Consider the following 26,810-nt stretch of genomic DNA (forward strand, 5'->3'; position numbering starts at 1 on the left):
TGTTTAAAGACAGCATAAAATTGTGGAATTCCAGGAAAGTCACTTTCGGTTCAGGTTTTTTTTTACCTCATGAGTTTTTCTTTAAAATCTCTAAACCTCCCCTGCAAGGTGTACCTATAGCATATAAAATGTTGAAAAAAATGTTTTTTTGCTGAAAATGTATTCCTTTCTGCCACCTATTAAAGAGTTAGGTGTTTGGATGTGTGGTGTTCTCCTGAGGAGATGGTGGGCAGAGAGGAGCAGTGGTGTGAATGGCAGTGGTGTTCTTTTGAAAAGATAGTGGGCAGAGAGGAGTTATAGTGTGACTGGCAGTGGTGGTCTCCTCAGTAGATGGTGGGCAGAGAAGAGCTGAGATGTGACTAGCAGTAGTGGTCTCCTGAGGAGATGGTGGGCAGAGAGGAGCTGTGGTGTGACTGGCAATGGTGGTCTCCTGAGGAGATGGTGGGCAGAGAAGAGCTCTGGTATGACTGGCAGTGGTCTCTGAAGATATGGTGGGTAGAGAGGAGGTGTGGTGTGACTGGCAGTGGTTTTCTTCTGAGAATCTCTATAGTGTGACTGGCAGTGCAGTGGTGGTCTCTAGAGAAGATGGTGGGCAGAGGGGAGCTGTGGTGTAATTAGCAGTGGTGGTCTCCTGAGGAGATGGTGGGCAGAAAAGAGCTGTGGGGTGACTAGCAGTGGTGTTCTTCTGAAAGATAGCAGAGGGCAGAGAGGAACTATAGTGTGACTGGCAGTGGTGTTCTCCTGAGGAGATGGTGGGCAGAGGAGAGCTGTGGTGTGACTGGCAGTGGTGTTCTTCTGATAAGCTAGGGGGCAGAGAGGAGCTGCGTTGTGACTAGCAGTGGTGTCTTTCTGAAATGATAGTGGGTAGAGAGGAGCTGTGGTGGGATTAGCAGTGGTGTTCTCCTGAGGAGATGGTGGGCAGAGAAGAGCTGTGGGGTGACTAGCAGTGCTGTTCTTCTGAAAAGATAGCAGAGGGCAGAGAGGAACTATAGTGCAACTGGCAGTGGTGTTCTCCTGAAGAGATGGTGGGCAGAGAAGAGCTGCGCTGCGACTGGCAGTGGGTTTCTCCTGAGGAGATAGTGGATAGAGAGGAGCTGTGGTGTGACTAACAATTGTGTTCTCCTGAGGAGATAATGAGTAGAGAGGAGCTGTGGTGTGATTAGCAGTGGTGTTCTAAGAGAAAATGTTGGACAAAGAGGAGTTGTGTAGTGATTAGCAGTGGTGTTCTCCTGAGGAGATGGTGGGCAGAGAGGAGCTGTGGTGTGACGAGTAGTGATGTTCTCCTAAAAAGATAGGGGGCAGAGAGGAGCTGTGGTGTGACTGGCAGTGGTGTTCTCCTGAATTTCTTCTGAGGAGCTAGGGGGCAGAGAGGAGCTGCATTATGGCTAGCAGTGGTGTCCTGAGAAGATAGTGGGCAGAGAGGATCTGTGGTATGACTGGCGTGGTGTTCTTCTGAGATATTGAGCAGAGTGGAACTGTGGCGTGACTAACAATTGTGTTCTCCTAAGGTGATAGTGGGTAGAGAGTAGTTGTGGTGTGATTAGCAGTGGCGTTCTCCTGAAGAGATGGTTAGCAGAGAGGAGCTGTAGTGTGGTAAGCAGTGGTGGTCTCCTGAGGAGATGGTGGACAAAGAGGAGTTGTGGTGTGATTGGCAGTGGTGTTCTACTGAGAATATAGTAAACTGAGAGGAGCTGTGGTATTCTTGGCAGTGGTGTTCTCCTGAGAAGATAGGGGGCAGAGAGAAGCTGTGTTGTTACCCGCAGTTGTGTTTTCCTGAGAAGATAGGGGGGCAGTGAGAAGTTGTGGTACGACTGGCAGTGGTGTTCTCCTGAGACGTTGTGAGCAGAGAGATGCTGTGGTGTCACTGGCAGTGGTGTTCTCCAGAGGATGTAGGGGACAGAGAGGAGCTTTAGTGTTCTCCTGATGAGAGGGTGGACAGAGAGGTGCTGTGGTGTGACTGGCAGCGGTGTTCTGAGGATATAGTGGACAGAGAGGAGCTGTGCTATGACTGGCAGTAGTGCTCTGCAGAGGAGATGGGGGGCAGAGAGGAGCTGTGGTGTAACTGGCAGTGGTGTTCTCCTGAGGAGATGGTGGATAGGGAGGAGCCATGGTGTGACTGGCAGTGGTGTTCTCCTGAGGAGATGGTGTATAGGGAGGAGCTGTGGTGTGACTGGCAGTAGTGTTCTCCTGAGGAGATAATAGGTAGAGAGAAGCTGCGTTGTGAGTGACTGTCCAATTTCTACTCAAGAGAACACCACAGAGAGGTGCTAGGGCGTGACTGGCAGTGGTATCTTCCTGAGGAAATGGTGGGCAGAGAGGAGCTGTGGTGGACAGGGGAAAGCAACAGTTAAGTGGGGGCTAAAGATACAGACCTAAAATTTTGATTTAAAAGGTTTTCTTCTTTTAAATTCTCAGAGGAATTTCGGGGTGTCACCATTGTGGAGCTCATCAAGAAAGAAGGGAGCACATTGGGACTGACTATCTCAGGGGGCACAGACAAGGACGGCAAGCCGAGGGTATCTAATCTGCGGCCTGGAGGACTTGCAGCAAGGTCAGTGACAGCACTACTTCTCATCAGATACTGTATATAATCAAATAATATTTAAAAAGACATTATTACCATTTGAAATGCAGAAGTGTGGGGAAATTGAGAATAGGGATGATCAATGAGATGCAAATAATTTCTGCTTGCATGCAAATTTCATTAAAAAAATTATATGCCGTTTGAAATTGGACCAATGAGAATAACTTCCTATCAATTATCTATTGGTCTAAATTCAAGCTGCATATAATGTACATGAAATTTGAATGCAAGAAGAAATTATTTGCTTCTCATTGACCATCCCGAATGCGTCCATCTAAAAATGGCGCAGGGAGAAAAATTGCGCACGTTCTGCCGATAAATGTATCATAAAACGCTATTTACCGTTTTAATGTAAATACATTAAAGCGGTAAATAGCATTTCATGATACATTTATTGCAGAACGGTGTGCCGCCATTAAGAAAAAAGGGGGGCTAGTATAGGCAGCGGGGGTTGGAGGTAGAGAGGCAGCGGGACACTGGGACACTGGAGGGAATAGGCATAGGTGGAGGATGTGTGTAATATGCATACATTACCTTGTCCGGCCGGTGATCGCTCCTTCCCTCCGCTCCTGCACTTCCTAGTTTGTTTGCTGTAGTCCTGCAGCCAGCCAATCACCATGCGGGGACTGATGCCACATGGCAAACTAACGGAAGAAGTGCAGGAGCGGAGGGAAGGAGCAATCAGCAGCCCAGGACAAGGTAATGTATGCATATTACACACATCCTCCACCTATGCCTATTCCCTCCAGTGTCCCGCCTGCCTCTCTTCTCCCCCCCCCCCCCCCCCCCCCGGCCCTCACTGCCCTCTGCAATTTCTAAGACTTATAAAGTTATTTAGCGTTATAAGTGTAAGGCACACTGCCTGCGCCACTTTGTAACACTTATAACGCTAAACAGCGTTATGTAATGTAAGTCTATGCGGCGCCATTTTCATTCCCCTGGTGCTGTGCCCCATTTTTATCTGTCACGTCCCTAATAGAGATCATGATGTAATGATGCAGCTGCTTGGAAACTGTTTTCAGTTTAGAGAGTGTTTGTTTGTTTGTTTGTTTTTCCTCTGAGTCCTCACTTCAAGTGGGTGGGACTTACCAAAGTGTTAAAATTAAAGATGGCTAATGAGGGGCTAATAGTTTGTTATATGAAAGCGTATGTTACCCTTATGCAAAGGTATACAGTTTGGAATTGGATCAATCAAATGCAATAGCTGGTGACTTTGATTGGTCGAATCCTTGACATTATTAGAATCTCATTGACCATCTGGTGTGATTGTGTCCCACTAATTCCTATCCCCTACATCTGATATAAAGACTTTACCATTCAAAAGAACTGCATGGAAGACTGTAATTGAGCTTTATAGGAAATCTTCAGTGGTAACCATGTAGAAGATGCCAATGGTTACAATACATAGACACAAGCCACTTCCTATATGGCAGACTGCACTATAGCCTGAAATCTCCTCAGACAGATTGAGTCTGTGCCCTGCCCCACTTGCAGTCTAAATTGGAGATTATGCCATCCAACCATTAACAGCAGCCACACCCACAGAGCCTGAAAGGAATTTTCTGAATTTTCTTTATCTACTTCTGGTCACGTGATCAAAATTTGAAGACAGGATTTTTATCTACAAAAGCCTAATTTTTAGCATGCATTTGAGCACTCTGATGGCTAAGCTATTGCATGGTCTTTTTAAATCTGTGCCTGAAGATGGATTTTAGAGTGTTAAAAGAGACAACGTTCTCATTCTTCTTACTTCCTGTATCCTTTATTGCTTTTCTTTTAGGCTTCTCATTACTTGATTCTTGTTGTTTACAGGAGCGACCAGCTGAATATCGGGGATTATATAAAGTCGGTGAATGGCATCAACTTGACAAAGCTCCGGCATGAGGAGATCATCAGTTTGCTGAAGAATGTGGGGGAGAGAGTGGTGCTGGAGGTGGAATATGAACTACCGCCAGCTAGTAAGTGCTCAGTGTTTTATAGCATCCCTTTGCCATAAGGTGGCATTGGTCAGCACCGTGTTGGACAGTACAAGTTTTAAACCAAACCTTTAAAGTTTGCAAACAAAAAGAAAACAGATAGTTACCTTGGTACACGACCCGTCCTCCTCTGCCAGGCCATTCAAGTGCTGAGACCCTCAAAGCTCACATTTGCACTGCACCTGCGTGGTAGCATGGACCTGCTCGGGCCTTGGCGTAAAAAGCCGAGCTTGATTGGGTCTGTAGTACTGCGCAGGCACAAATGGCTTGCACTTGTGCTGCAGCACGGACCCGCTCGGGCCATGGGGGAAAAAGCCGAGCCTGATTGGGTCTGTAGTACTGCGCAGGCACAAATGGCTTGCACTTGTGCTGCAGCACGGACCCGCTCGGGCCATGGGGGAAAAAGCTGAGCCTGATTGGGTCTGTAGTACTGCGCAGGCACAAATGGCTTGCACTTGTGCTGCAGCACGGACCCGCTCGGGCCATGGGGGAAAAAGCCGAGCCTGATTGGGTCTGTGATACTGCACAGGCACAAATAGCTTGCACTTGTGCTGCAGCACGGACCCGCTCGGGCCATGGGGGAAAAAGCCGAGCCTGATTGGGTCTGTGATACTGCACAGGCACAAATGGCTTGCACTTGTGCAGTAGCACGGACCCGCTCAGGCTTCAGCGGGAAAAGTAGAGCCTGATCGGGGTCCGCACTTGCACATGTGCGAGCCATCGACAAGGGCTTGTCGATGGTCTTTAAGGGGACGCAGCCCTGGAACGGCCCAATGGAGGAGGAGGGGGAAGCCTCTGAATTCTACAGAGGCTTTACTCTATTCCCCATTTGGGGAACTTTTTTTCTCTCTATAGGTAACCTTTAAATATCAGACCAGCAGACTGACTTTTGTTTCCAGAATAAGTCTACTTTTCGCTTGGAATCCACTATTGCATGATTTTATAATGGATCCATACTCATGAATCCACTGCTATATCCTGAAACAAGCGTGACAACAGCATAGATCCTGCTTCATGCTCTTTCCTCAATACCGGATTTGTATCTTCTGGCCACTAGAGGGCACAGAAGAGTATGGAGAAGACTCCCTTTTTATTTTGTTACTGTAATGGTGTGGCTGTCTGTGCACCCTCTAGTGGCTAAAAGCTCAAAGTTGGTAGTGGGGAAGAGGATGATGAAGTTCGCAGGTTCAAGAAGGAAGAATGCCTGGATTTTTTTTTCTACTGGCAGCCAGAACACTTCACTGAAACCTATTCTTTACTCCCTTTTTAAAAATGCTAGGTTCCTGGCTGTTGTGTATCTTTTGGGTAAAGTGGTATCTGAGTTACACACGTGGATTAAGAATGCAGTCAGCTGAGGCAAAGTTTAGTCATATGACCTGATCTGCATACTTGTTGTGAGATTGCAGTCCAGGATTGTATTACAGGCAGAGGATCAGCTCAACAGCCATGTAACGGTCATCTTTTAACACTCAATAATGGCAGCAGCTTCCATAACTGCTTAAAGAGAACCTGAACAGAAATTAAAAATGTCATACTGAACTTACCTGGGGCTTCCTCTAGGGCCCCCCCCCCCCCCCCATAGTTTGTGAGGTCCCCCAGCGTCCTCTGGGCTCCCTCCATTCCCCCGCTGGTGGCCCGGTTAGCTGCGTGACTTTTCCGAGAGTTGTGAGCAACTGCGCATGTGTCCCATCCAAGTGCCCGATTTGCTTGCGCATCTGTCGCTGTGATCATTCTCCGCATGCTCTGTTCTCAAAAGAATGAACCATGCATGTGCAGAATGATCACGCCAACGAACATGCATCAAGACGGGCGCAATGATAGTAAAAGACAGCAATTATCGTCCGTCAGTTGGGTTCAGTGGGCCTGAGCCCACTAGCGCAGTTGTGTCCGCTTCTGTCCGCTTTTCAACATCTGTAACATTGATGTTTAACTGAAAAGCGGATGCAACTGCGTCAGTGGGCTCAGGCCCTAAATGGACAGATTTGAATAAGCTGTGCCGATGCGGACTATTCCAAGTACTGATATCTCAGCGATGTCAAAGAGAACTGAACCACAGTGCATTCTGTAGAGCCCATACAGAATTGTGTGGTGATGCTTCACAAATATTGCATTTTAGATAAAAATACAAAAGTACCCAGCATCCTCTTTGATTGATCTGTGTTGTTGTTTTTAGCTCCAGATAATGCTGCCATCATCCCAAAGACACTGGAGATCACTCTCTGCAAAGAGGGCAACAGCTTTGGCTTCGTAATGAGAGGTAGGTACCTGTCACTGGTATGTGTACTTCCATCATACACAGCAAGCATCTGCTTTTCTCATAAGCCTAAAGTGTGTTATGGCTACTATTCACAGACCAATCAATAATTGGTGTTTGCACTCGCTGTGTAGCAGCGAGTACAGTGATTTGCCCCATTGATAGAGCCATGGCCCTGCCTGCGAGAGCATTGGCTCCAGTAAAAACTCAGTAATTCAAGTTATCGTACACATCCCCCATAGGCAAGTCTGTATTGAATTGGTCATCTCTGAGATAGCTTGAACAATACACCAGTGGCATAACTACAATTCATAGGGCCCCCAGCAAAACTTTGATGCCTCCCCCCATGTTCACGCGCCTTCCCTTGCCTCCCCTTGGTGCCCTTCATGGCCTTAAAGAGGAACTCCAGTGAAAATAATGTAATAAAAAAGTGCTTCATTTTTACAATAATTATGAATAAATGATTTAGTCAGTGTTAAGGTGGCCACACACGATACAATAAAATGATCCGATTTTACAGCAATTCGATAAAAACGATCGTATCTCCTGAAAGAATCGAAAGCTTTTTTTTCCATTCGACTGAAAAATCCGATCGGATTTCTCGCTTTCTTCGATTTTTTTTATCGATCCGGAATGCCAGATATTTTTCTACAATCTTCCTAAAGATTGTATGGTGTGTGTTAGATTGCCAATTTATTAATATACGCAACCTAGCAATTTTGTCAGAGTTTCCAATCATTTTTATCATAATTGGGGAAAAATTTAACATACGTGTGTGGTACATTGGTCATATTTTTTAAATGTTACAATCAGTCATAAAAATTGATTGCAATTCTTAAATTGAACAGATATTTAAAAAATTGTATGTGTGGCCACCTTTAGCCTATTGTAAAATCTTTCCTCTACCTGATTTACATTCTGACATTTATCACATAGTGACATTTTTACTGCTAGCAGGTGATGTCAGTGACAGGAGATGCTGCTTGCTTTGTTGGCAGATAGGAACAGTTGTAAAGAGTAAAACAGCTATAATTTCCCACAATGCAATGAGGTTCACAGACAGGAAACTGCCAGGACAATGGTCCTCACAGTTTCCTGTTCCTGTGGGAGGGGTTTCACCAAAATATCAGCCATACAGAGCCCCCTTGATGATCCGGTAAGGGGAAGGAATGGATAGACAGACAGCCCTTCTAAGGAGTGAGAGCAGATAGATCGACAGGCTGAGGACACTCACTCCAAATGGGCTAAATGAGGAATTTAATACGAGATGCTTCTTGTAATTTTATGATCTTTCCTGCTGTTCCTTTAAGCAGTCTCCCCTTTATGGTGTCTGCCCACCCCGTTTTAGGGGTGTGGTTTTGTAATTGTTAGTGTTATTTGAATTCACATGGTTGACATGTTAGCACTTGATAAAGGCCTGCTGGCCTAAACGTGCATTTTATGCTATGGCACTTTAAATAAACATAAGCTATAATTGCTGAAATCTAGGTAGAGACCCGGTCATTCTTGTGCTTTGCAGTTCATCAGTAGCATGGATAGGGCCTCCATTCAAACACCGAAATAATGAGTGTTTTCCAATCTTTTTGTTTACAGGAGGAGCACAGGAAGACTGGCACAAGTCCAGACCTTTGGTGATAACCTACGTGAGGCCAGGCGGACCAGCAGACAGGTACCAGTGCTGCACTTTGTTCTGTTTCTTATCAAGGACCACATCTGCAGACAGCAGCCTCTGTTGTCCCTGCACTGGATGCCAGCACACGGGGAGTTAAAGCATTGCATTTGCAGGAATGGCAGAGGCATCAACGGCTGCCACTTTCATAAATCCATCCTGATATTACTTAATGCGCCCTGCGAGCAGGAGACATATTGCAAATGGCATTTAATGTCACTTTAATTCCGGAGCAGACAGTTTAGGGAATGGAATACATATGAGAGATCAGACAGCTCTGTCTTTCTGCTGTTAAATAAACGTTCTCTTTTTTCTAAAGAATAAAAGTGTTGTGTGCCCTGCTGATCGTTATTGGACCCATCTGGCGCCACATAGGGTGCAATCCAGCCATGTGAACTACAGGGCGATTCGGTAAACTAGTCGAATCTATGACAGTTGTCACCGAGCGAGAGTAATAAATACTAATCTTTTATAGTCATGGAAATGGGCATTTGGGATAAATCTTCCAATTGGTCAACAGTCCTGTTGGCTATTGTCAAAGTTGGAATTTTCACCCTACCTTCGTGGAAACTTTCCTTAACCACTTCAGCACCATAGTCTTACACCCCCTAGTGACCGGGCTATTTTTTACAATTCAGGCCACTGCAGCTTTAAGGGCTTGCTGCAGGGCCGTACAACTCAACACACAAGTGATCCCCCACTGCCACCACCCCATTTCTGCCCACCAACAGAGCTGTCCCTGGGGCTGCCACCCTCCGGACGCTAACCGGCGTTAGGCGGTCAGGAAGGGGTTAAAGTGATCCTACCCACAAGTAAAAAATGCAATTCTGAACTTACCTGGAGCTTCCTCCAGTGCCCCGTAGTCCATGAGGTCCCTCGACATCCTCTGGGCTCCCTCCATTCTACCGCTGGTGGCTCTGTTAGCTGCACGACCTGTCTATAAGTCGAACACAACTGTGCTTGTGTGGCCCATTCGCAGAATGACTTACCCTGCTGCTGGTGTTAACTATTATTCCCCCTCCAAGTCGTAGCAACTCGAAGGGAGAAGTAATTCATGGTTCGGTGATTGCCTGATCCCTGAACTACCCGTGCGCGGTGCATGGACTATTGCAATACTGCTATAACCACACTGTCATCTGGCGTAAAGCCAGCTGGCTCCGTGTATCCAGATGACATTCTTCGACCCTTGGCAGTACTTCCTGTCGTTCCTCATTTTTGACCCCCACATGGAGACACAGATTAAACAAGACTACAGGAAAAATCAGGATCAAGCGTGGCATTTATAAAAACTACTGTAAACAACGGTACCTGTGCTGTTCATTAATGTGAATGGACAAGAGCCCGTGTGAACCTGGCCCTAAGACGGCAACTTTTTGTCAAATGTCTTTTGATGCAGTTGTGAGATAGTCTTGAAGTCAACAGCAGAAGTAGATATCCATTTAAAAAATGCAAATATTCCAATGGGTCCCACCCCCTTGCTATAATTGTCCTAGTGCACAGGCCCAGTAAATGCCATAGGGCCCCAAAACACCCCACCCACTTTCCATAATTGCCTCAGCTTAGTCATGCTCTCTCTGAAGGGGTCATCATGCCAACTGCAACCAGTGCAGCCACAATGCGCTCCCCCCCCCCCCCATAACTAGTTGTCCCCTATAATAAGTGCAGACATCCTGCCCCAGTATATAACATGTTGAGCCATTATAGCACCTAAGTATAGCCAACATGCCTCTCCATACAACTAGTTTATCCACTAAGACCCCCATAAACCATGTATAAATAAGACACCAATCCCTTCATATAAGTATTGTCACCACATAAAACACATATAGGCACTATGTCCCTCCTTATAATAGTTGTACTGCTGTTCCCCCCATAGAACAAATATAGACCACCGAAGTATTTATAGCCTGCTTCAGAGAACTCCTCTTGGGGGCAGGGCTGGCGCTACCATAGAGGCAAAGGGGGCAATTGCCCTAGGGCCCCAGAGCCTGTAGGCGCCCCCAAGGTGTCTCCCCCCAACTTAACTGTTGTTCCCACTTCCCAGGTGCCCCTGCAGAGTCTTCGGCTGAGCCACGTGGTGTCAGTCCCTGCCTCAGGGTCCTTGGGTGAATATTTGGCTGCAACAAAAGGTTCCCTACTGCCGATTTTTGATTGGGGGGTGTCTATTCGGGGGCCCCGGGGGTAATTTTGCCCAAGGGACGCATTGTTTCTAGAACCGGCCCTGCTTGGAAGTAAGATTTTATTTGTCTAACGCCCACATAGACCATAGCAGAGTGCAGGAATATTATAAAATCAAGTATTTCCCTCTAGTGGTGCCTAGTCCCATCCTTCCTCCTCAAGCAGTGTCCCAGAAGCATGGGAGTAAATTGGAGTACTTAAATCTACCAGGAGATGAACCAGCTGGGAGGTGGATCCAGTGTCAGCTGGGTCCCATTTGGTACTCAGCACAAGGTAGCCAAATCAGATGATAAGAGTGTAGTGTGTGCATGAAAAAGAGGCACGAGTGGAAAACCAAATCGTAATAAATGATAAAGAAAAATTTTAACTGGCAGTGACCCTTAGACCCCCCCCCCCCCCCCCCAGGTGTTGCCTAACCCTAAGACCCCTTAGTGGTGCCTAAACCTAAGAACCCCCCCGGTGGTGCCTAACCCCCCCCCCCCCCCCCTACAGTGTTGCCTAAAACTAACTGCCGCCCGGGTGGTGCCTAACTAACCCTAACCACTCCCCCTGCAGAAACACCCTTTTACACATAGAAATGATAATATCTTTGATAACGTAAAATCTGTACATACAAATGAAATATGACAAAAACTATAACGTCGTAAGCTTCTAAAATGTTCTAATTAATATTGTTAACAATATTTATCAGGCACCCTTTTTTCAGCTTTTTTTGTCGTATTATTGATAATTGCATTACAGTCTATGGCTGTGCCCTTTTCGTCCACTAGCCACCGACGCCCTTTTTTTCTTGCTCCCAACCATTCCCCCCTGCACAAACACCTTTACAAACGTAGAAACTATAATATGCAGGAGAACAGAGGCGCCAAAAGGATAAAAGGAAGATAAATGAGCTTAAAAAACCTAATTCTTGGTAAATAGAGGAGGTAGTGGTGGACTTACCTCCTCCAAGTAGACACACAACAACTGTGGTAAAGACAGCCAGTATATTTTATTTATGAACTCCAAATATGCAACGCGTTTCGCAGATTTGATCCCGCTTCATCAGGCAATAACAACGGAGCAATAGCATATGTGGTCAGTTGAAGAGCCAGCCAGATAAGTAGTCAGTAGAAGAGCCAGAAACGTTAATATACTTGATAACATAAAATGTGTACATACAAACAAAATAATATGACAAAAACTATAACGTTGCAAGTTTCAAAACTATAACCTATTTCAAAACCTTTAATGTTCTAATGTTGAAAATTATATTTATTGTTGCACCCAAATTTAGTGCCTGTGGGGAGCTTAAATCGTCCACTAGCTGCTGGCGCCCAAATTTCCTGCTTCCAGTGTAGTGGCATATGCAATGCGGTAAAAGGACAGGTCTAAGGGCTTGTTCACACTATGAGCGTTTTCGATTTTCTTAAGCGCTGGCGATTTTAGAAATCGCTCTAAAAGCGCTTGTGCAATGATTTCCCATGAGTGTGTTCACATGTGAGCATTTCAATTTTATTAAATTTGCAAACGTGCTACATGTACCATTTTCTGAGCATTTTTGCTCAATGGAAGGGAAATATAGGTAGGGCTGCTCAAATCCAGATCCGGGAGATACCCGGATAGGTGCTATCCGGATATCTCCCAGTAAACGTGGGCGGGGGGGTCAATCTTACCTGTCTGACGTCTTCTTCGTCCGTCCCTCGGCGCCTCCCACGATGCGCTCCACGCACGTCATGTGATTACAAAAACTTCCTCCTTCAACCCGGAAGGAGGAAGTGTTTGTAATCACGTGACCGCCGCTTGGACCGCATCGTGGCAGGCGCCGAGGGACGGACCGAAGAAGACGTCAGACTGTAAGATTGGCCCACCTTGCACAGGTTTACTGGGAGATATCCAGATAGAACTATCCGGATGTCTCCTGGATCGGATTTGAGCAGCCCTGAATAAGGCTCGAAAAATTGCTTTGAATTGTAATTTCCAGGGCACTTTTATGAATAAATACATTGTATTTATTCATTTCCGGGTTAAAGAGTTCAATTCCTGACTGACGTCAGGAAGTGAAAATCTTAATCGCTCACCAAAAGCAATTAGAAATGCGCTTTTCTAAGCGCAAAAAGGAAAGGGAAAAGCGCATTGAAAAGCACACTATAAATCGCTCAACGCTGGTGATTTATAATGTGAACAAAGCCTTAGTGTACACACTATTTTATTTGGCGATGCCACTCAACAGGTATAAATAATATAAATCATAAATAATATATATATTATTTATATATATATATATATATATATATATATATATATATATATATATATATATATATATATATATATATATATACATATATATATATATATATATATATAATAAATATAAACTTACATGCGGGGCCCTATATAATAGGGAACCCAAAGGCCAAGATGCGCTCTATGTAAGAAGTCCCAACAGGGCAATGAATGGTGCCACTCGGCTCCTCCTTCCTCTTGGTGACTCACATGTGGCCCCCTTCATTTACACAGGGGCCCACCGTTGGCTTTGTCCGCCACTGGCTGGAATTCTGCCCATCAGGGAGGATGTGAAGGCAGCAGCAGGCTGTGTCACTAGTCACTGTCACTTCTGAGTGGAGTATGCCTTTAAATAATCTTTTATTAAATGCTGAGGATTACTAGAGTATTTGACACTCATCAGCAATAAGCCTAATCTGAGCAGCAAGCCTAGACAACCATGTCAATTTCTGTGCAACAAATTCGTGCTTTAACTCTTTCTGTTGCCATCGGCGCCCCCGCCAGGCAGTTGGCAAGCTGCTCCAGTTCTGTGTTTTTGGTGAATTTTTAGAGCGCTTAACTGAACAAATTAAAATGACAAATGCCTTAAATCATCCGCAGCGAGCGGCTGCGGCTCACTTTGATCAGAACAATCTGCTTAGGCCTGCCTGTCACAGCCGGGGCACCTGCATATCTTAATGGAAATGCTGCTTATTGATTGAAGAGTTAGGAATCAAGAGGCTTAGAGAGCGCGAGAGTCTGCGGGGATTCGGACATCCTTGCCTACAAGGTTACTGAACTGGAGGGGTGATGAGAGCTAGAAAATGCAAAGGGGCTTGATGTAAGGGAGGGAGTGAAGCGCAATAACAAATGCACCCTTAAATGTACTGCATATTGAAAGAAAATAATGGGTAGGAGGCAATCTATTCACCCCTAGCACCTTCCCTGTAGGGTATGATTTTAATGAGGGTATTGTAAAGTGCTCTCCTTAGTGCTGAAGTTCTGGGTATAGAAGCTAAGCTGGCTGTATACGGTAGAATTACTCCACTAAGGTCGGGAGACACTGCGCCGATCAGGACATCTTTGGTCTCGCTGGATGCCAGCTCTATCCACCCATTGACTGCTGCTGCTTCACTGCACTTAGCTTCTTCATGATGCCAGCCGCTAATATGGAAGTAAGGGCTGCCGCGGCTGGACGCTTCTGTGACGGCCAGATTATCTTGACCAGCCCTGTCGAATGCTGCCCAGGAGTCGGACCCACCACAGAAATGAACACTACTGCACCCTTTGAACTGGAACACCTTTGCCAGCACTTCCAGATGTCAGCATTGGGATCCTCAGCAGCGTCAGCCATCACCGCTGGTTTCTTTCATGAAGAACACCCCCCTTCGATGTTTCCTTAGGGATAACAGATGATCGGCGAGTGCGACTGGTGGCCCCATAGTATGGCAGCGCCAGATCTTGGATTTCAGACATTTTCTCCCCTTACTCTCACCATCCAAATCCCCCCCCCCCCCTTACAGAACCTGCATGAGCCAAAACCAATTACGGGTACAACTCCTTTGTACTTGGCTAAATAAATGATTCTGATCCTGAATCGAACATGATCTAAAAAGAAAAAGTTTTGATCCTAGATGGTTACCCATGACCTCCAAGTCTCTGTGAATGAGAAAGACCAGGAGCCGAATCATTAGACATAGGGATGTAAGCACATGTGTATTATACTCACAAGGGTGGGTTGCAAAACTTCTAAGTCTGCGGGAATATAACCGTCCCCGCTCTCTGTCCCAGATCTGTTGGAGCAGATGCTGGTCAGTCGCTCTCCTGGATTAGTTGTGAGGACTAAAGGTCCTCGTTACTTAAAAAAAAAACCAGTGGGGTATGGACTATACTAACAAACACACTGGTGGAAGATCCCTTGATAATATGATACTACTAGATGTTGTATATAGGAGAAGCATGATGTCTTACCTTCTCAGAAGGACAAACCATTATTTAATGGAAAAAGTAACAGCTGTCCCCAGTACAGCGCTGCTGTAGATCGCATCGCTGTACAATGTTTATAGACGGCAATCACCACCGGCAGACTGATGGCAGAGCAGAGCACCGTCATCCATGCGGAGATGCACGCGATCTCCTGCAATCCCCGCCCGCAGCCATTCACACCAATCGGTGTGGAGTGGTCCTGGGGCCACCGCCGCGTTAACGCCAATCGGTGTGGAGCGGTCGGCTAGGGGTTAAAGTGATTCCTTTATTGAAGAGGCTGTAAATAAGATGAGAAGGAAGCGCTCCATGGCCCATACGCAATTCTCATTTTCATTTAAGTTTTCTCCTGGGAGATAATTTTTAACTCTTGTTTAAAATAACTTTTCAGTACTTTGCAATTGAAAAAATATCAAAAGTAGGTGGAAAAGTACTGCCAAAATGTTTCTGACTATTTTCTTGGCTTAAAAAGCATTTTATTGACAAAGTGTAAAAATATCAAGTTGGAGAAAACGGAGTAGAAAAAGTGAATTGCAAATGGGCCCATGTGTTTAAAAGTATAAACTTGATCCTCGCCTCTATGTGGAGAGCAGCTCACCGTATAAGATGGCTGAAAAGGCCAATATTGGCAGTTCAGCATACAAGCCTATTAGTGGATAAACCACTGTTGATCTGTCCTCGATCTTCCTGTCTGTGTGGAAGCACCAATATGGAAGCCGTTGAAGCTCTCCAGATGAGTCCTTGGCTGGATCGGGATATTAGTAGATCAGAGGCTATTTGCACCATTAGGTAAACAATAAACCTTTATTAGATGAAAATACCATTTTATGCAGTGGTCTGACGCATTTCCCATGGACCATCCTCCTTTCATCAGAGGCAGTTTGGTAATCTTGAGAGCTTCAACGGCTTCCATATTGAATCCCTGGATGGTGCTTCTACACAGACAGGAGGATCAAGGACAGTGGTTTATCCACTAATACGCTTGTAAACTGAACTGTTGATATTGGAGCATCCATGGTGAAGGGGCATCTTGAAGATTATGCCCCCTTTGTACCTCATGCCCCTTGTATCTCTTGTGTCTCCCTGTGCTCTTCTCTTTGCCCCTTGTGTCCTTCTGTGGCCCCCATGTGCCTGCCTCTGTCCTCCTTGTGTCCTCCTCTGCATGGGCACAGTGCAGGGAGTTCCCGACATTGGCACGGGTTGGAGGTTTGTATTGGCAGGCGTCCACATGTCAGGAACTCCCTGCATTTGGACTATAAGATGCAGTGACTTTTTCCCCCACTTTTGGGGAGGAAAAAGTGAGTCTTACAGTCCACAAAATACAGTCATTTATCATTTTAAACACAAGGAGCGCTTCCTTCTTATCTTTTGTTTACAGTTTCTCAGCCATATTGTGGTACTCTATGGATGAACAGCTGTTTGATATACAATGTTTCTGGAGAGAGAGAGATAATCCGAAGAGTTGGAACGTTATGAACAATCGTTTTGTTTGTGGACATGCATGACTTATCATGATTAAAATCAAGCATGAAGCGAAAATCAACGTATGAAATAATGATTTGTATGTGTAGTACAGCTAAGAAATAGAACATTAGTAGCAAAGAAAGAAGAGTCTCATATTGTTTACAGTACAGGAAAAGTTGAAACACTTCAGTTTGTTATCAATGCAAAATAGCATCTCTGAGTTAATCAACCCACTGGACCAAATACAGTCCTTTTTTCTGAAGGACTTAAACAGCCAAGAAACAGTGAAAGACAGACAGCTTACATTAAGGTTTTACTGCAGGAAAGTTCAAAGGGTCATTATTTATGCTTTATTTTATAGCTTAAAGAGAACCAAAGACGAAGCACCCTCATGTATTTTACCATATATATCAATGGGAACATGACAGTAATCACCTACGCTGCTCTTTGTTTCATTCTTCTCTGCTAAATCTGCCTTTTATCAGCTCTGATAAGAATCCCCGACTGAGCATTCAGTCTAGCTTTGTCCCAGAATGTTATAGCTCAGTCAGTCTTCTGTGATGTCTTTTCAAGCCTAAGTCTGCCCCCTTATGGCTCTGCTTTCCTGCTATTTATCCTCCTAGCAGGAAAGCAGAGCCAGAAGGGGGCAGGCTTTGGCTTGAAAAGACATCACAGAAGACTGACTCGGCTACAATCATTCAGGGCAAAGCTAGACTGAATGCTCAGTCGGGGATTCTTATCAGAGCTGATAACAGGCAGATTTAACAGAGAAGAATGAAACAAAGAGCAGAGTAGGTGATTACTGTCATGTTCCCATTGATATATATTTTAAAATACATGAGAGGGTGCTTCGTCTCTGGTTCTCTTTAAAAGACAGAGTCAACTGTGACAGTATAATGCAATGTTATATATATATAAAAAAGCTATATAACTGAAAATAACTACATGAGGCTCTTTTCTTTGCTACTAATATTCTTTTCATTATCTGTACTACACATATAATTCATTATATGATAAGTTTTCTATCAGGTTTGCTTTAAAGATCATCTGAAATAAATAAGCTCACTGCTGATCTGCTGACAACTAGCTGAGAACTAATTCACAACTCTTATGCCCCATGCTGCTGTTCTTCATGGATAGGTTAGATTAGGCTTTCCTCTTCCATGATGGGCTGCCACTACCCCACCTCTGCCCGCTGCCATGATTGCATCATCTCTTTCTATGTCCAGATGTCCCAACTACTGTGTAAATGTACCTATTAGGTCATTTTTATTTGCAATCAGTTCCTCGATCTATACCAGATGCAAATAAAAGTCGAGAAGCGGGGGGAGCAGGCATATACTATCACGTAGTGACGTCATATGCATGCGCAGAGCACTCCCGTGAGCGCTAGAGAAAAAGAACAAAACACACATTTATTACAAAAATAAAGAAACTAATATTTGTAAAAAAATAAACAGGAAGCTCTGTTAGAGGGGATAAAGGCCGGAGGGGGGGGCGGGGGGGGGGGGGGGATCACTTGTGTGCGGAGTTGTGGGGCCCTGCAGTGAGGCCTTAAAGCTGCAGTGGCCAATTTAGCTAAAAATGGCCTGGTCTTTAGTGGGGTTTAAAACTGAGGTCCTTAAGTGGTTAACATAAAACTACAAACTGATCAATTCTTTGTAAGTGGGCAAACTTACAAATTTAACAGAGGGGGGGGGGGGGGGGGGGAGCAAATACATCCATATCCATACACATGTTCAAAACCGGTCACAACATTTCTACTGCAAAACCTTAGAGATCTAGATAATGTTATGTTTACAATGGGAATTCATTATAAGGTACATAAAGTAGCAGAATAAAAATATGACCATGTCAGAGGAAACATCTTTGATGGAGGACATGATTTCTGTACTTAAAGTGAACCTGAACCGAATAAAATTATTTAAAATAAACACATGATGTTCCTGCAAATGAATATTACATACTAACCTCACCATCAGTTCCTCTCAGAAGCTCACTATTTTCTTCTTACGATTCCTTCCAGTACTGACAACATTTTGTCAAAACTGATATATATCAGTTGCTGTCAGATTTTTATCAGTTGCTGTCAGTTATAACTGGAAAGGACAACTGATGAGCAAGTTAATGCCCATGTTTCCCTATGGCTCATATCTGCGATGGGATGGGTCTAACATTCCTAATATGTGTTACTCTCTTAACATCTTCATAGGGAGACAAAGGGCTTGATTCACAAAGCGGTGCTAACTGTTTAGCACGGGTGTGCTAAACAGTTAGCACATGAAGTGCCGTTCGCAGACTTTTGCGCGCGCAAAGTGCCGCGATTCGCGCGATCGCGGACTTTTGCACGCGCAAAAGTCCGCAAACGGCACTTCACGTGCTAACTGTTTAGCACGCCCGTGCTAAGCAGTTAGCACAGCTTTGTGAATCAAGCCCATACAGTCTACAAAAACAAGACATTTCAAAAAGGCAATCTTGGGAAGTATGATAAGCCAGCCGTAGCGTTATCATACCTTATTTAGTGTGTGTGTGTGTGTGTGTGTGTGTGTATATATATATATATATATATATATATATATATACTGTGTGTATGTATGTATGTATATATGTATATATGCAGGCACGTGCAGAGGGGGGTGCTGGGGATGCTTGAGCACCCCCCCTTTTGAACTTTTCTGTCATGTGGCCCCTTTTCCCGTTTGCACAAACTGTGCAGGTAAGGCCCCGTTCACACTTGCGGTTTAGTAAAAACCGCACCGGATGTCCGGACCGCACCGTATCCGGACCGGACCTGATCCGTACGGTTCCTATCCGGATCCGGTCCGTTTGCATCCGGTTTCCGTGCGGTGTGAACACGGTTGCGGTCCGGATCCGGTTTCTTAAGGAGATAACATCCTTTTAATTACCTGGGGTCTGGGAGGTCAGCAGAAGGGTCTGGGGTCATTGTTGGAGACAGGTGGACGTGTGGAGACCATCCGTGGATACAGAGACTGCAGTTGGGACCATGGATCCAGGCATTTTTTACTCGTAAACCTGGGAATTCTCTCTGTTGTTCGCCTCCTTCAGACATATCAGACATATCAGACATGTTGCTGGCAAAAAGAGCTCCAGCATGAAATCGCTGCTGCCCCACTCTTCGCTGGGCCCATGTGGTCCCCATCCAAAATGCATAGGAAGTGGGGTAGAACGTCCGGTTTTTGTAGCCAGTGTGTTGTGCGCTCTCCGGCTCTCATTGCTTTGTATTGGCCGGATGGTGCAGTCCGGCTCCGCTCCGGATACGGCTGCCGGAGGAGCCGGACCAAAAAATAGCGCATGTTGGAACGGACGCCGGAGTCCGGATCCGGCCCGGATCCGGTCCGGCTCCGGTCCGGCAGAACGGACGCATGTGAACGGACGCATAGGCTTTCATTGCCATGCCGTGCGTCCGTTCCGTCCGTTCTGAAAGCGGTCCGGCTCCGGCACGGCGATACCGCTAATGTGAACCGGGCCTAACAGTACCCTTCAGTGCCTGCACAGTGAGTGAGCAGCCATCCACCGCTCACAGTGACAACTAACACTGGAGTGATAGGTCTGGAACCCCAAAGCATATTGCATCATTTAGGAGCAGGAGCAGAGAGATCAGCACACAGCACGAACTTTGAATGAGATCTTGGCTCTCCTGTTCTGCTGCTTCATATTGCCAACTTCCGGGTAGAGTATCCTGGCTGTCAGAGCACAGCGTGAGTGCACTAGTGCAGAGAGAAGACAGGGGAGAGATCAGCCAGCAGCCTGGTCTGTTATCAGGGATGATGCCTCATTCAGCTCCCCTGCTGCTGCTTATCTCTGTGAGGATCTCCTTCAGGGCTGCTCTGTACTCTGGCTGAAAATTTGTCTGCAGACAATGAGTGAAGCTCTCCCCAACCCCCACCTTGAGAAATGTATGTACTCTAACATGTAGCGTAGCATTTATTTCCATCTCTTCCTCACTAAGTGTGTGGCTGTTTACTTCCCTATTTCCCTCCTTAGCTAGCCTGTGTCACCATGTGCTTATTTATGTTCTAGCTTGTATCCCCCCTCCCCCGCCCCTCCTGTGACATTCAGTGCCCCCCTTCCCTATGTCACATTTAGTGCCCCCACTCTCCTCCCTGTGTCACACTCAGTGCCCCTCTTCCCTATGTAACATTCAGTGCCCACCCTCCTCCCTGTGTCACATTCAGCACCCCTGTGCCCCCTCCCTGTGTCCCATTTAGCACCCCTGTGCCCCCCTCTGTGTGTCACATTCAGCACCCCTGTGCCCCCCTCCCTGTGTCACATTCAGCACCCCTGTGCCCCCCTCCCTGTGTGACATTCAGTGTTCCCTTCCCTATGTCACCTTCAGTGCCCCCACCCTCCTCCCTGTGTCACATTCAGCACCCCTGTGCCCCCCTCCTGGTATGACATTCAGTGCCCCCCACCCTCCTCCCTGTGTCACATTCAGCACCCCTGTGCCCCCCTCCTTGTATGACATTCAGTGCCCCCCACCCACCTCCCTGTGTCACATTCAGTGCCCTCACCCTCCTCCCCATGTCACATTCAGCACCCCTGTGCCCCTTCTGCCGACGAAATAGTATGTTCACTGACAAATGCATAGGCAGGAGGGTTAGGGTGGTGGAGGGGATAGTAAAGTCTATGGGATGTAGGTTAGTTCAACGATGCAGGTTACTTTGTTGGAGCACCCCCTCCCCGTGTCATATTCAGTGTCCTTCCCCTGTGTCACATCCCTCCTCCCTGTGTGACATTCAGCAACCCTTTGTCCCCCCTCCGGGTCACATCCAGTGCCCCCATGAAACATTTAGCACCGCTGTGCCCCCCCCATGTGTCACCGTCATGTTTAATTTTCATTAAATCTTCCATATGAACTCATTCTAACCGGGGATAGAAGCAGGGCATTTTTCCTAGGGCCCAATTTGGCCTTAATCCAGCATTGCTCAATACTGTTTAGAAATCGAAAACGAAATTCCAGCCTTGATGATCACATGATCGTCAAAGCTGCGTTTTTTTAACCTACTCCCCCCTGCAGCAGCCGGTATCCTTCTTCCTCTCGCCATCCCCTCCCCCTGCAGCTATAACAGGCAGCCTGTGCTGTCACTCACTGTGCCTCTCGCTCGCACAGATCACACCACCAGCTCCCGTCTCTTCTGTCCATGGTACAAGGGCATGCGGCTTGATGACATCTTCAAGCTGCTCCCCTGTACTGTAGACAGAGAGGACCGGAACTGGTGGTGCGATCTGTGCATGCGCGAGACCTGGTGCTGCAGCACCTATGCAGGCTAACCTGTACTGCAGCATTTATACTGGCTGACCCATACTGAGACACCTATACTGGCTAACCTGTACTGCAACACCTATACTGGCTAACCTGTACTGCAACACCTATACTGGCTAACCTGTACTGCAACACCTATACTGGCTAACCTGTACTGCAACACCTATACTGGCTAACCTGTACTGCAACACCTATACTGGCTAACCTGTACTGCAACACCTATACTGGCTAACCTGTACTGCAACACCTATACTGGCTAACCTGTACTGCAACACCTATACTGGCTAACCTGTACTGCAACACCTATACTGGCTAACCTGTACTGCAACACCTATACTGGCTAACCTGTACTGCAACACCTATACTGGCTAACCTGTACTGCAACACCTATACTGGCTAACCTGTACTGTGGCACCTATACTGGCTAACCTGTACTGTGGCACCTATACTGGCTAACCTGTACTGCAGCACCTATACTGGCTAACCTGTACTGTGGCACCTATACTGGCTAACCTGTACTGTGGCACCTATACTGGCTAACCTGTACTGCAGCACCTATACTGGCTAACCTGTACTGTGGCACCTATACTGGCTAACCTGTACTGTGGCACCTATACTGGCTAACCTGTACTGCAGCACCTATACTGGCTAACCTGTACTGTGGCACCTATACTGGCTAACCTGTACTGTGGCACCTATACTGGCTAACCTGTACTGAAACACCTATACTGGCTAACCCAGGCATGGGCAAACTTGGCCCTCTAGCTGTTAAGGAACTAAAAAGTCCCACAATGCATTGCAGGAGTCTTACAGCCACAGTCATGACTCTTAAAGGCAAATGCATGGTGGCACTTGTAGTTCCTTAACAGCTGGAGGGCCAAGTTTGCCCATGCCTGGGCTAACTTGTACTGCAGCACCTATACTGGCTAACCTGTATTGCGACACCTATAGCTGGCTAACCTGTACTGCGACACCTATAGCTGGCTTACCTATACTGGGGCACCTATAGCTGGCTAAACTATACTGGGGGCACCTATACGTGGCTACCTATATTGGGGACCTCATACTCCCCATCAGTGTACTGATCCATTGTTGTGAATCTAATCGAAATCATAATTTCTGACAGAAATCGGGCAATTCAATCTTTATCTAAAATCGTTCAGGCCTTCTGGCTGGCTTGTTTAAAATGGCAGCTCCATGGTGGCCGGCGGGCATTTTTCTGTGACTTGATTGCACAGATCAGATGGACGGGCACAGCAGCCAATGGATGGGCCCGGTGAGGGGTGGACTCAGGCCTGAGGATGTGTGAGGGGCCCCAAAATTTTTGATGGCAGCTCTGTGTAGGGCATGGCCAGGGGGGAACACATAGACGGAGCAGCTGCAGCACCTACAAATATCAAACACTTGGTGTGTTCAGCGTGCTTCCTCCTAATATCACCACGGCGCGTCTCCATGGTAACCATGCACCGCTAATCTTACCAGACGCAGCTGCCAGAGGAAGAAACTTGCCCAGCCCCCCGGCAATGATGTCAGAGTGCGCGGCTCGCATGTGCTTGACAGGCTCACGTAGAGACTCACCAAGCAGTGTGCGCCTCTGTCCTCAGCTTGGTCACACTCACTGGAGGAAGAAAGAGTGCTCCTGCCCGGGGCTGTGCTGTCACGGTGGTGACTGACTGGTAAATGAGTCTGTCTAAATAAACCGAACTAAAGCCAGGCCTCGGAGTAGGACTGTCTGGGAGCTAAAGGGGGGCCCTGACTTAACTTCAATACTTGATGCTTTGACGTGAGTGGGACTGGAAGCAGGAGGGAGACCCTGACTTTTACTTAATCTTGATGCTGGCTTGGCTGTTAATGTGCTTTTTTCAGGGGTAGGGGGAGGGAAGGGGGGGTGTCTATGGTGTGGGTGGGACAGGGAGCAGGGGGGACTCGATACTGTCCTGGTTGATAGCATGATTTTTTTCGGGGGGGGGGGGGGGGCAGTTGATTTTGTATATCACCCCCATCTCAGGTACACTTTAACTTGATGCTGACCTGGTTGGTAGTGGGTTTTTTTTTTCGTGGGGGGGGGGGGGGGGGGGTGGGGCCCCTTTTTGAAATTTGAGCACCCCCCACTTAAGGACCCTTTGCACGGCCCTGTATATATGTATGTATGTATATATATATATATATATATTACACTGAGCAACAAGCAAGGGTAATGCTCTTGGCTGTAAGTATACTAGAGTTAGCTCAGCAACCGAAAGTCCTGCTGGAAGCCCCCTCAATGAGGGACGAGATAGAGGAGACTGAAATCCTTTCCCAGTCTCAAGGCACTGGGAACAGATGGGATTCTCATTGAAGTCTACAAGTCAGTGGTGGAAAACCTCTCCACACCTTAATTGCAGTTGTATGCAGAAGTAGAATGGACAAAAGCCTTTATCCAATTAGCTTTTTCTCCGGAGTTTTCTCCCAGAAGATAACATTTCAGCACTTAGCCATTGGAAAAGTTCTAAAAAGTATTTAAAGTGGACCCAAATTAAAAATACAAGATTTCAGAAATAAAATCTATTTTCTAAATTATAAGAATAAATAGCAGCCTTTTTTCAGCTGCATGATGACAAATATAAAATATTTTACATTTATTGGAGGAACCCCTCCCCTTCCTTTCATATTGCTGGGACAGAATCTGGCAAACTGGTGGAATGTCTGGCAAAGGAGGAATTGCTAATGGCTGCCACCTGTATAACCCTAGTTATGAAAAGAGAAGGAGTGTTTATTTATCTTTGTATGTGTCAGAGTGGTGCAACTAAATATTTTGAATTAAAAAAAATGTTTAGTTTGGGTACGCTTTAAAAAAGTAATATTAAACTTATTTTTAGTATTTTTTTTGCAAGGTGGGAGTTTTAAGTATTTTATTGGTAAGCGTTGAAATTATATCCTTGGAGAGATCCCAGATGAAAATTAAATAAGATATTGGTCCATATGCAATTCACTTTTTCTTCAGAGTTTTCTCCTAGGTGATATTTTCACACCTTGTCACAAAATGCCTATTAAACCCCCAGCAAGCAAGAAAATACTCAAAAAAAATTTGATAGTACTTTTTCACCAAATTTTAGGTCCTTTTTCAATTGCAAGATGTTTAAAAGTTATGTTAAAGAGAAGATGAAATGTATCTCCTAGGAGATAACTCATGAGAAAAAGTTAATTGCATATGGGCCATGGTGTTCCTAGATAGTTTTAAACATTATTATTACAAAATATTGTAGAGCAACTAGGCATAGAATCATAGTTACACAGTTATTTTGGTTGAAAAAAGACATAAATCCATCGAGTTCAACCAGAATATCAAGCAATCAAGCAAACCAATATCTTTGTTTCAGAATATTGCAAAGATGCTGTCTAACATTTTGGCCTTTTGCTTAAGGATGGTGATCAGAATAAAGTCACGTTGATCAGATACTATAATAGTCGCGAGGTCTACTTTTATAAACACACTAGTAGACCTAAGCCCGTTTCAAAACGGGCTCTAGGTCTGTGTTGAAACCCCGCCATCCTCTCCTCCCCTCCCCTTCCTTCCCTCTCATCTTCCCCTGTGACCACCGCACAGTCACCGCGCATGCGCATGCCCGCCACGTGCACGCGCCTCACGCCCCTTCTGGCCCCGTCCTCCCTCAGCTCTCCTCAGTCTCTGCGTCCCTCCCTGTACATGCGCAGTAGCGCAAAACACGGGACACACACACACACATACACTGGAAGTGCAGGGATGGGACGCAGAGACAAAGGGGTTTTATTACAGAGGATGGAATGCATTCTGGGATGCCCCTATGTAATAATGCTGTGAGTAAAATTCTACTTTTACTCCATGCCATAAAAGTGTTTTTAAACCGAGAAGTTGCCTTGTTAGGGGATATTTAGGTTTGGTCAAAACTTGTGGGTGTAGCTTATAAATAAAATATGTACAGTAATAGTTTTCTTGCCAAATATATCACTTGTCTCTGTGGAATTTTAGAGAGGAGGAAAAGTTTGGCCACTCTTTCTGCCAAAATTGTATGGCATGCATATAGATCCATTTGATTATCTGTTATTGGGACTAAGGAAAACTTAATGGGGAGAACAACTGTACAGTTATACAGGCCTTTAGAGTACAGCCTCTGGTTAATTGATTTGTGCAGACAAGGGTGGCCCATATATTCTGCTTTGGTACAGCTCATTTTTAAGTGAATTGAAGCACGTAGAAAAAAAAAAAGATTGTAAGGCCATGGGGTTGTAGCAGTCTGTTTTTCTGTGTTCTGTAGGGCTGGATTGTAGGCTCCTGCCTACAGACGCCTGATGATGGAGAGCCAACTCCTCTCTGCTAGTAAATTGCTTCCTCCTTCCCTATGCAGAGTCCCAAGCAGAGCGTAAATGAGAGGTTACTTACCCAGCTCTCGGCATTCCACTGACGAGTTCTCCCTTCAGTCGGGGGCACCACTAGCTACTTAATGCTGAGGTTCCTCTAGCTACCTTATACTTGGGGTAACCTCTTGCTACTTAATACTGAGGATAGCTCTGGCTACCTAATACTAAGGGACACCTGTAGCTATGATGGGCAAGAGAAGTAAGGGAGAAGTGACAGCTGGGCCAGCCGGCACACTTACGGTGAAGTTCAGTGGATGTTTGTAGGTTCATGGAGAGTGAAGTGTAGGGTGCCAGGACATCTGTGTCTATAGGCTCCTGTGATGTAAATCCGGGCCTGAGGTTTTGTAATTGTAATGAATTTCCGACTGAGCTATAACTCTCTAACTTTTTTTCGGTTCTAGGTGATACCAAATAGCACATGTGCTTAGAAAACCGCTTTCTGATTTGAAACTCCATTTGATAAACACTACATATTGTGATTGGGTACTGGAAGCCCTAAAAAGGGAGTCATAGCTGGTGTGTATGATTGGCTTATTGCATAGAAGGGAATGTGCTCATGTCTTATGTCCATTGGACATGTGTGGTAGCAGCAGGCATAGATGAAGACGAGGTACACCCAAGCATGTTTCTTTAAAATATGTGCAATGAATATCTCATGACTACCTTTAGGCCAGTTTCACACTACAGTAACCAGAGGTTTTAGTGCAGGACGATCGAATAACCACTATCGATAACGCTAAAATTTGCATTTAGAGATTTATCATGAGATAATCTCTAATCTGGCTGCAAGCCAA

At 45.8% G+C, this 26,810-nt stretch overlaps 1 protein-coding gene across 13 annotated transcripts in view; it reads left to right on the forward strand.

Annotated features, from left to right (window-relative positions):
- Positions 1-26,810, forward strand: part of GRIP2 (glutamate receptor interacting protein 2) — a 627,309-nt gene that overhangs the window by 448,457 nt on the left and 152,042 nt on the right. For all 13 annotated transcript variants that reach the window (XM_068253049.1, XM_068253055.1, XM_068253054.1 and 10 more), the window contains exons 3-6: positions 2,416-2,551; positions 4,397-4,542; positions 6,734-6,817; positions 8,408-8,483. In XM_068253049.1, coding sequence (XP_068109150.1) covers positions 2,416-2,551; positions 4,397-4,542; positions 6,734-6,817; positions 8,408-8,483 — 442 coding nt within the window. The remainder of the gene's footprint in view (positions 1-2,415; positions 2,552-4,396; positions 4,543-6,733; positions 6,818-8,407; positions 8,484-26,810) is intronic.

The sequence above is a fragment of the Hyperolius riggenbachi genome, chromosome 9 (assembly GCF_040937935.1).
Source record: "Hyperolius riggenbachi isolate aHypRig1 chromosome 9, aHypRig1.pri, whole genome shotgun sequence".
In the NCBI taxonomy this organism is placed as follows: domain Eukaryota; kingdom Metazoa; phylum Chordata; class Amphibia; order Anura; family Hyperoliidae; genus Hyperolius; species Hyperolius riggenbachi.